This window comes from Acipenser ruthenus, unplaced genomic scaffold, assembly GCF_902713425.1.
Source record: "Acipenser ruthenus unplaced genomic scaffold, fAciRut3.2 maternal haplotype, whole genome shotgun sequence".
In the NCBI taxonomy this organism is placed as follows: Eukaryota; Metazoa; Chordata; class Actinopteri; order Acipenseriformes; family Acipenseridae; genus Acipenser; species Acipenser ruthenus.
Window position 1 is genome coordinate 1 of NW_026708004.1, and position 16,492 is coordinate 16,492.

At 41.0% G+C, this 16,492-nt stretch overlaps 1 protein-coding gene across 1 annotated transcript; it reads left to right on the top strand.

Annotated features, from left to right (window-relative positions):
- Positions 1 to 3,995: 3,995 nt before the first annotated feature.
- Positions 3,996 to 13,364, top strand: LOC117962848 (lysine-specific demethylase 6B-like; the record flags this gene model as incomplete). Its single annotated transcript, XM_034916147.2, has 11 exons — positions 3,996 to 4,103; positions 4,430 to 4,763; positions 4,810 to 4,840; positions 5,860 to 5,965; positions 6,437 to 6,606; positions 7,143 to 7,213; positions 8,145 to 8,216; positions 9,737 to 9,849; positions 10,797 to 10,911; positions 11,660 to 11,847; positions 12,679 to 13,364. Coding segments are annotated over 11 exons (1,535 nt in total), but the record flags the coding sequence as incomplete, so codon positions are not given.
- Positions 13,365 to 16,492: the final 3,128 nt, after the last annotated feature.

Genomic DNA, 16,492 nt, shown 5'->3' on the forward strand with positions numbered 1-16,492 from the left:
GTGATTGGCTGTGAGTGCAGGGGGAGGCGGGGGGCGAGCGAGCGTGCCTGGAACCCTCAGGAAGAATCCAACAGCAGCACCTGTATCGCAGTCGATATCATGTTCCGCTGGTATCCACGGCGACCAGACTGCTGTGAGATCCCAAACGCACAGGCAGTGCATTGTTCCGGGGTCTGATAGCGATCTCGCATGCAGACAGCAGGGTTCTGAAAGATAAAACAATTGTAATAGTAAAGCACAGTGTAGGAAAGACAGCTGACCTGTGTAACCAATCGCTGGGGAGCGGCCACTGCAGAACAGGATTGTGGGTATTCTAAACGGAAACATTGTTTCTCTACACAAAGATATCTTTAAATTAGCGATTTTGGGTCGAAACTAGAGGTTTTTTTTTGTGATGTAATTTTGTAGTTTTCTTTGATTTACATGATGTCAAATGCAGGATGCAAAGCTTGTGGCCATAGCTTTGCACACATGAAGGTGCAAACCAACTGGACTGTCAGCCACAGTGTGGTCTTGTGTAGCAGAGTGTTTGGGCAGGGAATGGTAGACTTTAGCAAACGGGAGCCACGCAAGATTTATTTTACCTGATTTTTGGTGTCGACTGGGACTTTAAGAGTTAATAATACATGTCTGACGGGCAATGAGGTCATGGAGCGTCGTGATTGGCTGAGAGTGAGGGTGGGGGGGTTACTGCTGTAAAACTAGGGAGAAAAACGCCTTTAAAAGCACAGAGCTACAGTATGGTTAACCATTATCTTACCAATGTGAGAAACACAAAGGTGTTGTATAACCAGGGGGAAAGTGTGAAATGACATTGCCAAGCGAGGTAAATAGCAGCCGTCTGATATTAGCAGCTGTGTTGCTGCTACTGTTTCATGTATTATGCACTTTGTTTTATAAAGAAGAAACAAGCGTTTTCGTTTCACTACGCTCTAGAAAGGATGTCAGCAAACACACTGAAACACGCCGAGCAGTGAGCAGTTCTGCCAAACTGGGGAACATTTTAATTTGTGAATGAGCGAGCTGCGCCTAAACAGAAATATCCGAGTGCTGTAGAAACCAACGCGAAGGTCCGGACTTAGTAATTCGTAGTGGTGGGAAAAGTGAAGCCTCTTGAACCACTGAACCCTCTGAACCATTTGCTTCATAAAAAATTCACTGAGCCGAATCACTTGAAGCGCTTCATGCTCCATAGTGACATCTATTGGTAGAGCCGCATCATTGAATATACTCAGTTTCACACAGGCTGCTATTTCCTGGTTGAAGGCATTTGAAATTATGATCTGTAGCCTAATGTACACGATAGACCAGTAAAGCATGCTTTTACAGTATCATTGTTTACTTAAGTTCTCCGTTATCTGGTTATATATCAACCACACATTTGATTATCCAACAAAAAAAAAACAAAACATAAATGATCATAGGCTACTTGAAATATAAAATTGCAGTACAATTGAAAACATGATAATATTACTTATATTTGTGATGCAACACAAAATTGGCTATTTACATCATTAAGGCTTTGTTTTGGTAACTTCTTTAAGCAACAAGTAAGCATCATGTGTAGCCCAAAATGAAAATAGTTCATGTCTGAAACTGATGTGATTTCTACAGTCCTTGGTGTTTTTAACAATGTTGGTGCACTGACACTGACAGGATGACTGTGTCTCTTTAGAATTTTAAGTAGACTGTCGACTGCAACACCTTTGACCTCATTCTTATTTGTCCATCCCCGTAATTCTTCAGTAAGTGTGTCTGGTGTTTCGTCACTTGATTCACTTTCCGATTCACATACAAATGGAGCTTCCCTATCAATAAGATTCCATGCATTGTCACCACAATAATCACAGTTCATGTCATCATATTGATCATTATCGTAATGATTAACTTGATCATGATTGACATAGTGATTACAATCTTGAAACCCTGTCACATCCTCAGATATCTCATTTTCAGAAGAACTTTCCTCACTCAGACCGCATGCACCAGCTACAATTTGTTTCTTCTTTCTCTTTTCAGAGATCCACTTTCTGTTGTATTCCTGTTTCTGTTTTCTCTTTTGACATACATCCATTTTTTCACCTATACAAATAATAAAAATGTAAAATGTAATAAAACAATCTGTTCCACTAATGTGTGTGTGTATCTATCTATCTATCTAGCTATCTATCTATCTAGCTATCTATAGTACTGTGCAAAAGTTTTAGGCAGGTGTGAAAAAATGCTGTAAAGTAAGAATGCTTTCAAAAATAGACATGTTAATAGATTATATTTATCAATTAACTAAATGCAAAGTGAGTGAACAGAAGAAAAATCTAAATCAAATCCATATTTGGTGTGACCACCCTTTGCCTTCAAAACAGCATCAATTCTTCTAGGTACACTTGCAAAAAGTCAGGGATTTTGTAGGCATATAGTCAGGTGTATGATTAAACAATTATACCAAACAGGTGCTAATGATCATCAATTCAATATGTAGGTTGAAACACAATCATTAACTGAAACAGAAACAGCTGTGTAGGAGGAATAAAACTGGGTGAGGAACAGCCAAACTCAGCTAACAAGGTGAGGTTGCTGAAGACAGTTTACTGTCAAAAGTCATACACCATGGCAAGACTGAGCACAGCAACACGACACAAGGTAGTTATACTGCATCAGCAAGGTCTCTCCCAGGCAGAAATTTCAAGGCAGACAGGGGTTTCCAGATGTGCTGTCCAAGCTCTTTTGAAGAAGCACAAAGAAACGGGCAACTTTGAGGACCGTAGACGCAGTGGTCGGCCAAGGAAACTTACTGCAGCAGATGAAAGACACATCATGCTTACTTCCCTTCGCAATCGGAAGATGTCCAGCAGTGCCATCAGCTCAGAATTGGCTGAAAACAGTGGGACCCTGGTACACCCATCTACTGTCCGGAGAAGTCTGGTCAGAAGTGGCCTTCATGGAAGACTTGCGACCAAAAAGCCATACCTCCGACGTGGAAACAAGGCCAAGCGACTCAACTATGCATGAAAACACAGGAACTGGGGTGCAGAAAAATGGCAGCAGGTGCTCTGGACTGATGAGTCAAAATTTGAAATATTTGGCTGTAGCAGAAGGCAGTTCGTTTGCCGAAGGGCTGGAGAGTGGTACACGAATGAGTATTGAATCAGATTTTACTGCTGCTATTTTTTTTTTTTTTTTTTGCTAAACAGCAATAAAACGTTTAAGAGATTATTTGACCATGACTTGTATAGCGTTGTCCATTGTTATCGTTCTATAAAATACTGAAACCTTTTTAATCACCTGAAATGTAAATCTGTTCTGTCAAGTTGCCTAAAGCCTTCAGGACCTCCTTCAGGTAAACAGGTTATGTTTGCAATGCATTTAGGAACATAAGAAAGTTTACGAACGGGAGGAGGCCATTCTGCCGATCACAGCTCTGGCCAAAAGTTTTGCATCGCCCTCTATATAGATTGAACTAATTGTGCTTCATAAAGTCACACCGCTTTGTAGTTTTCCATATACTTCACGACAAAACTGACAAATGTGACATTTCGAAATCTAACATGAAATACTACTGTACTACTATTATGGCTTCCAGTAGGCTTTTGCGATATCATTTTGTAGTTTTTCTTTGATTTACATGATGTTAAATAAAATATCTAAATTATGTTGGTATAGTTTTAGTTTTTCAGTGTCTCAATCCTAAAATTCTAGGTGATGCTAAACTTTTGGCCACAGCTATAAGCTCCTCTGCTTCCTAGTATCTGATTGATCTCTTAACTTTGGGGATTGATCTCCAAACTTGAAGGATCCCAGTGATTCTGCCTCAACAGCATGACTAGGTGACCCTGAGTAGCCCGTTCCACCCCCCTCACCGCTCTCTGTGTGTGAAGATTTATTTGCAGGTTTGCTTTTGTTGAGTCTTCCAACGCCTCTTTCTGCTCTGATGCGAGTCGATCTGTCCCGATCGCATTTCTGAACTGCGTCGCTTCTGCCCCCCCCCCCCACTGCAGGCCACCAGGAGAACAACAACTTCTCCTCTGTGAACATCAACATTGGCCCAGGGGTCTGCGAGTGGTTTGCTGTTCATGAGAGCTACTGGGAAGCGATCAGCGATTTCTGTGAGAGGTGAGTACGGGCTGAACAACGTCCTTGGTCTGCTTTAGCCAAGAGGAAAAAAAAAAAGTTTGAGGTAAAACCGGCAGGGAGTTCAAGCTGAAGACTGTCAAGTGGTTCGCTAGTGTGAGTGATTCACTCGATACCTCAATTAGTCAGATTTTAATACGAATGCATTTATTAAACTTCAATGCCAGCATGTGATATTTAAAGGGATGAATGCGCAGAATTAGTCTACTAGAGCCACAATAGCATTGCAGTAGTATTTCATGTTATACGCCAAATACATTCCAATAACCCTCATAATCCTTTTTTCCTTCCCTCTCCCCAGCAGGCCAGGCTCAAACGGCCCAACGTCTCACCAGCAAACATTACCTGCGTGCCTTACAACTCTCACCAGCACCACCACCCTCATCACAACCAGCAAACTCTGCTGCCTCCCCCACTGACACCAGCCCGCGGCGAGTGCGGGAGTCGGCACAGAGCCCAAGAGGAAGGCGGCAGGTGGGGGAGTGGCCTCTTCCAGGGAGGGTGTGGGCGGCAGCGGGGGGGGCCCTGGGCCCCGCGGACTTCCTGAAGCTCAAGGGCCTCTCGGATGGGCCCCCCAAGGAGCTGAAGATCCGCCTGATCAAAGTGGAGAGCGGGAGCGGTTCATCGCCTCCGAGGTGGAGGAGAAGAGGAGCATCCCGCTGTCCCAGATCACCATCCGTAACACGGCCAGCGAGGTCATCCAAGCCTGCAAGTAAGTGGACTCGAGAAACAAACCGGGGCTGTCCAGCCCATATCGGTCAGCCAGGGCTGTTCCTCCACTCCGGGGTTAACAAGTAAAATGAGATTGTGAATTATGTCCTGGCGGAGGTTTAATTTGGTTCAGTTAAACGGTTTGGAATGGCCACCCCCCTCGTGTCTTAAACTATATGATCACCCCCAAACAAATAAGTGTACTCCTGAAAGCAGGACTGTCCAGTCACGGCACTGGGGTATCTTAGACGTGACATTCGCTAATATTAAAGTGATAATCAGGAGCCTGGTTTAACAGTGATGGACTGGGTTATTTAGCTGTCCGTTCATGGAAATACTACAGAACTCTGAATGTTTCAGAAGTGCTGTCTATCTACTCTGCACACTATAGATGTAGTGTTTGGGTTGGTGTCTTCTATATATAAGCAGCTATTGATGCAGGGGTGTCCAGTCCATCACAGAGGGTCCTGGAGGGCCATTATTCAGCTCCAGGTTTGTTTAACAGGTAAAATGAGATAGTGAACTATTTTAGGGTCCGGAAGGAGGTCTAATTGGTTCAGAAAGACAATTTTAGAGCAGGTTTTGAAACTCGGACTAGCAGTGGAAGGGCCAACTTTGACCACCCTGGTGTAAACGCTGAGAAGTTCCGAAACACTGGAGGAACGATCCTGGCCGTCGCCCCCATCACCTACAATTAAAACTATATGAACATCATTTTAGATATTTTATTTACTCATCATGTAAGCAGTCAAAGAAACTACAGAATGACATCTCAGAATTTGTCAGTTTTTCGTTAAGTATATGGGGAAAACTACAAAGCGGTATGTAATTCAATATGTTAACGTAACATTATTCAGCAGGTTTCATTCAGCTTTATGAAGCAAAATGTGTTAATTCTATAGGTTGATAATGCAAAACGTTTGTTTTTAAGCTCGCGTTGCTCTCTAGTGGCTGCAGGGGGGGTGACACCTACAGCTGCTGTTCTGAGTTTGATCTTCATCTCTGTGTTTGTCGTTCCAGCTGGAGAGAAAGCGGGACAGGTTCTCTCCGGTGCTCCTGCAGTTCTGCACGGACCCCCAAAACCCCATCACTGTCATTAGAGGGCTGGCTGGAACCCTGCGCCTCAGTGAGTACCCCAAACCCCAATCCCACTACACACACAAGCAGTGTGTCCACTTCACAAGGGCCCCCTTTTCAAAGCATTTACTCCAGTCGTTAATCAACTCCTATGTTTTCATGAAAGTGGTTTTGAACAAAATTAGAACCGCACTACTAAAGTTTACACGTTTTCAAGCTCCCTTCAAATGCTTCTAAGTGTTTTTTTGTTTCTCTTTTTTGTAAAAATCTACGCAATTATTATTATTATTATTATTATTATTATTATTATTATTATTATTATTATTATTATTATTATTATTATTATTGTTATTATTATCATTAATGTATTTTTCTATTCAAACAGTAGGAGTTGATTAAAGAATGGAGCTGATGCTTTTTTGTTATTTTGTTAAGGTTTGTGAATAGGAATAGTCCAACGCTGGTGACATGTTCATTTATTACTTCTTTCTCTCTCTCTCCCCCTCTCTCCACTCTCCAGACCTAGGCCTCTTCGGGGATCACTCGGTGGAGGTGCGGACGCAAGTCCAGCAGCCTTCCGATGAGCCGACTGGAGACAGGCAGACCTGGCCGTGCGAGAGCAGCCGTTCTCACACCACCATCGCCAAGTATGCCCAGTACCAAGCCTCCTCCTTCCAGGAGAGCCAGCAGGTGAGCCCAGCCAGAGTACTGCCTGCACCGCGCTTCCTCGCCACTGCAGCAGAGGACACAGTTTTAGCATCACCTGCAATTTTAAGATTGAGAACTAATAATAATAAAACAAACTAATAAAAGAACATCATTTTAGATCTTCTATCATGTAAATCAAAGAAACTACAAAATGCAAAAGTCTATACCGGAAGCCATAATATTAGTACAGTAGTATTTCATGTTAGATTTTGAAAATGTCACGTTTTTTCATGTCACACTTTTTCGTTTATGGGAAAATTACCAAGCGGTGTCTGATGCAGTATGTTAACGTGACATTATTCAGCAGGTTTCAATCGACTTTATGAAGCAGAATTAGTTCATTCTACAGGGTGATGCAAAAGTTTTAGCCCGAGCTGTGGACGGCTGACACTGTTCTTGAACTGTGTGTGAATCCCAGATAGCAGTGACTTGATAGTACGGCGTTCGCGTCGCTAGTCGATCTCTTGATTTCTCGACGAGGTTGGATTCTCCACACTAACTTGCTGCTTCGATTTCAGGAGGAGAAGGGAAGTGGTGAAGAGGAGGATGAAGAGGAGCCCCCTGTCGCCCCGGAGCCCCCCAGCAATGAGTAAAAATCATCCTAATACTGTCATACAATTCTGATTGTGAGAGCTCACGCACACACGCAGTGCAATCGGGATCATACAAGTGAACACAACTGAAGCCCCTTCAGTCACTGTGTGTAATCCTGACACAAAACCATGAAGTACCACCTTCATTTTTTCTGTGCTCTGGTCACAAGCTGTGTGTATTTATTTATGTCATTTGATGCGTTACATTTATACTTGCCTTCAGGGGTTAACAAAATGAGAGTCAGTTATCATAAGAATATCGCTAAAGAGAGAATTAAAACAACATGTCGACGATGCCAGTTAACAATGCTCCAGAAACTGTAGGGCTGCTTTAGAGTACACTGTAGGGCTGCTTTAGAGTACACTGTAGGGCTGCTTTAGAGTACACTGTAGGGCTGTATTTCTGCAGAGACTGCAATAACTAATCTACAGCTCTGGCCAAAAGTTTTGCATCGCCTAGAATTTTAGGATTGAGACTTTAATTAAAAAAATAAATGAATCAATAAAATAAACTACATGAACATAATTGAGATATTTTATTTAACGTCGTGCAATCATATACCAGAAGCCATAATAGTAGTACAGTAGTTATTTCATGTTAGATTTCAAAATGTCACATTTTTCTATGTCAGTTTTTTGCTAAGTATATGAAAAAGTACAAAGCAGGCGTGTCATTCAATATGTTAACGTGACATTCAGCAGGTTTCATTCTACTTTGTGAAGCTAAGTGAGTTTATTCTGTAGGGAGATTACATTTGTACAGTGCACTAGACTGTATTGGTATACTATAGTATACCACAGGGTACTACACTACATAAGATAATATTGCACAGTAAGTATTATAGTATTGTGTGGTTTTCTACAGATAATTATGGGGGAGTAACAAACTTTTAACATCGACATTTTCTTGCAATGTTTTTATTTCAGTGCTACGGATCAGAAACCCGTGGGGAAGATTATCAAATTCGGGACAAACATTGACCTGTCAGATGCCAAGCGGTAAGTCTCCTGGCTTCTCACGTAACACTTTACTTTAGGAATCTGATTTTTACAATTATTATTATTAATTAATGAGTCTTAAGGGGTGAGCTATGCATCATCAACAACTGCTGCTGCTGCTGCAGAGTCACTTGCAATAGGACCTTGTTTGTTTGTGGTATGAAGCCCCACTGGACCAGCAAGCCTCACAATAGCAAAACCACTGGCAAGTGTATAATAATAAACCTATAAAGACACACAGATACACACCAAGGCAGACAGACGACTAGTATCTGTTGTAACTGATTTATGAACAATAGCAAAAGAAACAATGGTAAAAGTGTATAGTAATAGAGTTCTTATTTTCTAATCATATTCTACAATTGTTAATGGCATAATTAATAACGTGTTTGTAGATTTGTTTTTAAAGCACTTCTAACCTCAGTGTTGCTACTTCCGTCTCTTTGTGTGGCTCTGAGATCTCTCTGGAACTTTCCAGTCACGTTGAAACACCATGTGCTGCTCTCAGACTAAACGTGGGGGTGTGCTGCCACCTGGTGTGCAAACAGTGGTATTGCAGCTTGCTTTGTATTGGGGCACACAATGGATTTCTTTTTCATTTGGTCACTACTAACTAGATGAGATTAAAAGTTCCGCACCACACAGCGTTAATTATGTTTCGGTGACCTGGTTCTGTTAAAAGTACATGCAGAACTTAATGATTTTTTTTTATGTGTAAATTCAACACTTGAATCAAGTTAAGACAAAAAGTTTAGTGTTAACCGCAGAAAAAAAGGTAGCTGGAAATATGAACCTAACAGAATGCTGAGTTAGAATCATATCTGAGTGTAAAACTGAACCTGATTGCGGGTCTTTATGGGCAGTTTTTAAAGTGCTGCGGTTCTGTTACAATATTTTAAAATCCCAACAGTGAGAAGCACGATTGGAAGGAAAGAGTTTGCTTTTGCTGCCCCTCGGACTGGAATAAACTCCACACCTGGCTCAGATCCACAGCGTCACTTTCTCTCAGTTTAAGAGGCTGCTGTTTGATCGCTTGAAGCAGCCTTGTGATTGCACTTGATGTGATGTGAATACAGTAACTCATGGAGTGTGAAGCTGTGAGCTCTCTGCATGCTTGTGTGTAGGGCAGCAGTATGGAGTAGTGGTTAGGGCTCTGGACTCTTGACCGGAGGGTCGTTGATTCAATCCCAGGTGGGGACACTGCTGCTGTACCCTTGAGCAAGGTACTTTACTCAGATTGCGCCAGTAAAAACCCAGCTGTATAAATGGGTAATTGTATGTAAGAATAATGTGATGTCTTGTAACAATTGTAAGTCGACCTGGATAAGGGCATCTGCTAAAAATAAATAAATAACTGGAACTCTCTCCTCCCTCCCTCCCTCCCTCCCAGGATGCCTTTGTAAACCAGCTGTTTGCAGCTGAAATGGCTTTTCCAACAAATAAATCAATACTGTTCTGTTCCCTGATATGTGGTCATTGCTAACCCCCATCCTCTCCTCCTTCCCTCTCCACTCTCTCAGGTGGAAGTCCCAGCTGCAGGAGCTGTTCAAGCTGCCCTCTTTCATGCGCGTCTCGTCGAGTGGCATGAACACGGTGCAACTCTACATGAAGGTCCCGGGCAGCTGCACCCCAGGTAACGGGACCCAGAAACACAGACCTTCACAAAATGCATCCTCTAAAGGTCTGGGGTTCTTAAAATGGGATTGCTTCTGCTTGGTGGGTGGGGCTGCATCAGATTTTACTGCTGCTATTTTTTTTTTTTTTTGCTAAACAGCAATAAAACATTTAAGAGATTATTTGACCTTGACTTGTATTGCGTTGTCCATTGTTATCGTTCTATAAAATACTGAAACCTTTTTAATCACCTGAAATGTAAATCTCTTCTGTCAAGTTGTTTAAAGCCTTCAGGACCTCCTTCAGTTAAACAGGTTCTGTTTGCAATGCATTTAGGAACATAAGAAAGTTTACAAACGGGAGGAGGCCATTCTGCCGATCACAGCTCTGGCCAAAAGTTTTGCATCACCCTCTATATAGATTGAACTAATTGTGCTTCATAAAGTCACACCGCTTTGTAGTTTTCCATATACTTCACGACAAAACTGACAAATGTGACATTTCGAAATCTAACATGAAATACTACTGTACTACTATTATGGCTTCCAGTAGGCTTTTGCGATATCATTTTGTAGTTTTTCTTTGATTTACATGATGTTAAATAAAATATCTAAATTATGTTGGTATAGTTTTAGTTTTTCAGTGTCTCAATCCTAAAATTCTAGGTGATGCTAAACTTTTGGCCACAGCTGTAAGCTCCTCTGCTTCCTAGTATCTGATTGATCTCTTAACTTTGGGGATTGATCTCCAAACTTGAAGGATCCCAGTGATTCTGCCTCAACAGCATGACTAGGTGACCCTGAGTAGCCCGTTCCACCCCCCTCACCGCTCTCTGTGTGTGAAGATTTATTTGCAGGTTTGCTTTTGTTGAGTCTTCCAACGCCTCTTTCTGCTCTGATGCGAGTCGATCTGTCCCGATCGCAGTTCTGAACCGCGTCTCTTCTGCCCCCCCACCCCCCCCTGCAGGCCACCAGGAGAACAATAACTTCTCCTCTGTGAACATCAACATTGGCCCAGGGGTCTGCGAGTGGTTTGCTGTTCACGAGAGCTTCTGGGAAGTGATCAGCGATTTCTGTGAGAGGTGAGTACGGGCTGAACCATGTCCTTGGTCTGCTTTAGCCAAGAGGAAAAAGAAAGTTTGAGGTAAAACCGGCAGGGAGTTCAAGCTGAAGACTGTCAAGTGGTTCGCTAGTGTGAGTGATTCACTCGATAACTCAATTAGTCAGATTTTAATACGAATGCTTTTATTAAACTTCAATGCCAGCATATGATATGAAAAGGGATGAATGCACAGAATTATCGATTTTTGTGTGTCAGTCTTCCCTTTTTGCTCTGGTCTAACAAAATAGCTTTTACTACTAGTTTTGATTAGGTAACAAGCTCAGGTGTGTCTTAATAAACTCATAGTGAAACCAGGAATGGATCAAACTGCTCTGCAATGAGAGTCTTATTTCCATCCCTTTGATAACCAGCATTATTATTGCAGGGATGGAAATAAGACTCCTGTTGCACAGCAGTTTCACACATTCAGGTTTTACTACCAGCTTGATCAGCCCCAGTGTGTCTAGGCGACAAGCTCAGGTGTGTCTTATTAAAATTCGTAGCAATAACAAGGACTGGATCAAACTGCTCTGCAATGGGAGTCTTATTTCCACCCCTGGAGTCCAGTGGTTATTTCCCCTTTCCGTTGGGGCTCGTGGTTTGGTTTGTCAACCGCAATCACGAATATTCAAGGTATATCCTCTGTTCAGGTACCAGACCATCGTAGCGACGGGAACGTTGTGGTGCACATGTTTAAAGCTAACTTGCATGTATTTTTTTTTCCTCAGTCACGGAGTGGACTACCTGACGGGGTTCTGGTGGACGGTGCTGGAGGGTCTGTACAGGGCAAACATCCCAGTGTACCGGTTCATCCAGCGAACGGGGGACCTGGTGTGGATCAGCGCCGGCACGGTGCACTGGGTGCAGGCTGTGGGCTGGTGCAACAACATCGCCTGGAACATGGGGCCCCTCACCCGTGAGTGCAAAAAATAAATCACACAAATCAATCATTTTATGATTTGCAGACTGCATTACCAGTGCCTGGCCAGCAGGTGTCACACAGGAGCTGTGCTCAGATTGTGTTTAGTCAGACTGTATCTCACTGCACCAGGGATGGAAGTAAGACTCCTATTGCATGGCGGTTTCACCCATTCCAGATTTTACTACCAACTTGATTAGCCCCTGTGTGTATAGGTAACAAGCTCAGGTGTGAATTATTATTAAACTCCCAGTGAAACCAGGACTAGATCAGACTGTGAGCAGGCACTTCTGAACTTTAATAAACCAGCTTCCTGGACACCTACATTTTAATAGGTGTGCATAAACCATCCAGAGGTACAGGGGCTGCACACATGACCAACACCAGCGACCCTCACCTGATTGTCAGTACCTGATTTCTGTGGCGAGCCCCTTCTGAACAGTGGAGTAATCAGTGTGCCCAGCACTGTTGAAATCCCCACACTAGATTGAGTTTGCACAGATGCTTTTGTAGGCTTTACAATGCTTTCCTATGCTCTACCAGACCTCTCTGTGCTTTACAATGCTCCCCTATGCTTTACCAGACCTCTCTGTGCTTTACAATACTTCCCTATGCTTTACCAGACCTCTCTGTGCTTTACAATACTTCCCTATGCTTCACCATACCTCCCTGTGCTTTACAATGCTTCCCTATGCTTTACCATACCTCTCTGTGCTTTACAATGCTTCCCTATGCTTTACCATACCTCCCTGTGCTTTACAATGCTCCCCTATGCTTTACCATACCCCTCTGTGCTTTACAATGTTTCCCTATGCTTTACCATAATAGATAGGGGTCCGTGCAGAACTGCAGGAGCACCATGGAGAACTTGTCCCGCTTTCTCTGGAGCTGGATCAACAAACACAGAGATGAAGATCAAGCTCAGCATTTCAGCTGTAGGTGTCACCCCCACTGCAGCCACTAGGGGGCAACGTGAGCTTAAAAACAAAAGTTTTGCATTATCAACCTATAGAATTAACACATTTTGCTTCATAAAGCTGAATGAAACCTGCTGAATAATGTTACGTTAACATATTGAATTACACACCGCTTTGTAGTTTCCCCCGATATACTTAACGAAAAACTGACAAAAATTGAGACAGAGACTGGCTCAGTGACCACAACCTGGCCATCGAAAAAGGCAGTCACAGGCAAACCTGGCTGGCCAGGGAGAACAGGCTTTGTGATCACTGTGAGACAGGAGAGGTCAAGACAGAGATTTACTTCCTAACACACTGTGAAAAATATAAAAACATAAGGGCCATTTTCTCCCCCAAATTCGGCGATACCCAGAAGCTGTCAATCTTGCTGGTGGAAGACAAACACACAGCCAAATACTGGCTGGTCAATATGTGGCGACCTGTCATAGCCTGAGGGACAAACCGTGGACATGTCACACTAGACAGGGAAAAGAAAGAAGGATGGAGGGAGAGATTCTGTTTAATATACAGGGAGTGAGGGAGGGGGGGAAAGGGGGGTACTGTTTAATATAGAGAGAGAGAGGGGTGAGGGGTGAGGGGTGAGGGGTGAGGGGTGAGGGGTGAGGGGTGAGGGGTGAGGGGTGAGTTATTCAATATATAGGAAGGAGGAGATACTGTTTAGTATTAAAATATATGTTTTCTCTGTTTATATTTTAGATGTTCATGGCATGTATGTGCTTCGGCAACACAATTATTTTTATTGTCATGCCAATAAAGCCAATTTGAATTTGAATTTGAAAGCGAGAGGAGGGGAGAAAGTTCTGAACGTCCGTGAACCAGCAAAAACAATGAGCTCTTACAAAAATCTAAATATTTTGTTGTTTTTGAATGAAATGGATCACAAGATAATAGAAATCTAGTCAAAGTAACACATATTAGACAGAAGAAGCTTTCAAAACAATTAAAAAATAAATAAATAAATAAATAAATAAATAAATAAATAAATAAATAAAATCAGATCCCTCAAGACAGAAGCTATCACCAAGGAAAGAAAGGAGAGGACTACAGAATTAAATAATCAAAGAATTAAATATCGATTTAACAGAGGTTTTATATGAGAAGAAAAAAGATAGAACAGGAAAGAACAAAGGAAAGAAAGAAAAGTAAGACAAAGATAGATCGGGAACAAAAACGAAACAAAAACAGTTATAGCAGCTAAGAAGGTAAGCCTATGTGCTACAATACTTGACATTATAATATATATATATATAAATATTATATACAGGAATATAAATAAATAAATAGAATATTCCAGTATGAATGTACAATATTTCAAACAGCCATATGTAACATTTTCATTTGAACGGTTACCATGGCAACTGCAAACTCTCTATCAGTTTCTTCAGCTCATCCCCTCCCCCCTCGAAAAATTACTTTGAGAATCTATACCATCCAGCTGAGGACACACTAAATTCTGATCGGGCCACTATCACCCAAAAATTAAATGATTTAGAAAAAAATTATTAAAAACATCCAGGATGGCAGGAGCCGACAGCCCAAATTCATAAACTAAAGTCCAGTAGTCACAGCAGCCCTAAGCTGCAGGAGGCCATGCTAAAAATATTTAACTTAATTCTAAGAGCTGGGTGTTTCCCTGGTATCTGGAATCAAGGACTCAATAATGTTATTTAATCTGTAGTATTTTGCATTTAATTGTATCCTGATGTAACACTGTTATCTGCTCTGATATTGATTTGTATTTTGTAATATACTTGTACTTACTAGAACTGAATTCATTGTATTTTATCTTGCTCTTAATTGTGATTCTTGAAATGTATGTTTTGTTTACGATTGTAAGTTGCCCTGGATAAGGGTGTCTGCTAAGAAATAATAATAATAATAATAATAATAATAATAATAATAATAATATTATTATTATTATTATTATTATTATTATTATTATTATTATTATTATTATTATTATTATTATTATTAACAACAACCCCTATTCATAAGAATGGGGACAAATTCGACCCCAACAACTACCGTGGCATCTGTGTGAGCAGAAATCTGGGGAAGGTATTCTGCAGTATCATTAAAACCCCAGGTACTAGCCTTCCTTACAGAACACAGTGTCCTGAGTAAGAGTCATAATGGCTTTTTTGCCAAACCACAACGCACCTCCGACCACATTTACACCCCACACTCCAATCAACAAAAATGTACAAAACTAAAAAAAGGAACAATTTTGCTTGTTGATTTCTTAAAAAGCCTTTTACTCACTCTGGCACAAAGGACACATTTATTACCTCCTTCTAAGCGGTGTAGGGGGTAAAGTCTATAATGGAATAAAAATCAATCTCCACAGAGAAAAAATGTGGATTGAAAATTGAAAACAAAGAAAAACAAAGTCCTTCACTTAAGGGGCATGGGGTGAGCCTCACGCTCCACGATCCTGTTCTACGCAGATGCCCTGGAACTAGATGACTTTGCTCTGCTATCGCCCACAGAGCAGGGGCTGTCACTGCTGGAGCAGTACTGTCAGAAATGGGCACTGAAGGTCAATCTAGACAAGACCAGAGTTATGGTATTCTCTCTCGAAATTCAAATTAAAATGTTCTTTATTGGCATGACTGTATTACAAGAACAGTATTGCCAAGTAAATGTATAATACAACAAATAAACATTACTAAACATTAAACATCTATGAGCAGAACACAATTAATAAATACAAATTAATTCTATAGGGTGATGCAAACCTTTTAACCAGAGCTGTAGATGGTAAGGTGGTAAGCAGAATAAACTCATATTATGTATTCTCAACCCAAACTCAATTCCTAAGTGTCTACTTAAGGTTGTGTACTTACTTGTTCAAACCTTATTTTTGTGTATCTAATAAAATGCAATCATTGTATTTTTGAAGGGCTTTAAGTAGAGAATCTGCTGCAGTGATTATAGGTAATTGCAGGACATACACACGAAACGGCATTCATTAGTTCTGTGATTTGCCTTTTAGCATTGTGCTGTGAATTCATTTGCAGCAGCAATTTCTGCATGACATGTTTTGCCTGTTATATCATGCGCTACTTGAATCTATAAGTGGTCTCGGGGTGCAAAGGACTTAAATATGGGTCAAAGGTCAAGTATAATCGATGCCATTTTGAAGTCACTGTTGTGGTATTATGCCTTTTTTTTCGATTGGCTCAGGATGCAAATACAGCCTGCATCTGTGTATTTCATATAATATATATATATATATATATATATATATATATATATATATATATATATACAGTGCCTTGCAAAAGCAAGATATTTCAGTTTTTTATTTTTCTTAAAAACATTTTCCAACATAAAACCAATGTTACCTTACAATAATTGATTTTGAGTTTCAGTGTTTTAAAATATCAAACAGAACAAAATTTCTATGTACTATTTGTAATTCAGTAATATGAGAGAATTGGTCAGGGGTCTGAATAGTTTTGCAAGGCACTGTGTATGTGTGTATATATATATATAGATTATATATATATATATATATTACTGTTTGTCAAATTAAATTTTAAATGAATGTAAATTCATCTTTGTTCAATAAAATATTCATATGCATAGGCTTCGTGTGGAATGTTATTTTTTATGATGACGTTTTAGGGGGGTGGGGGTCGGGATGGGGAGTTTATTAT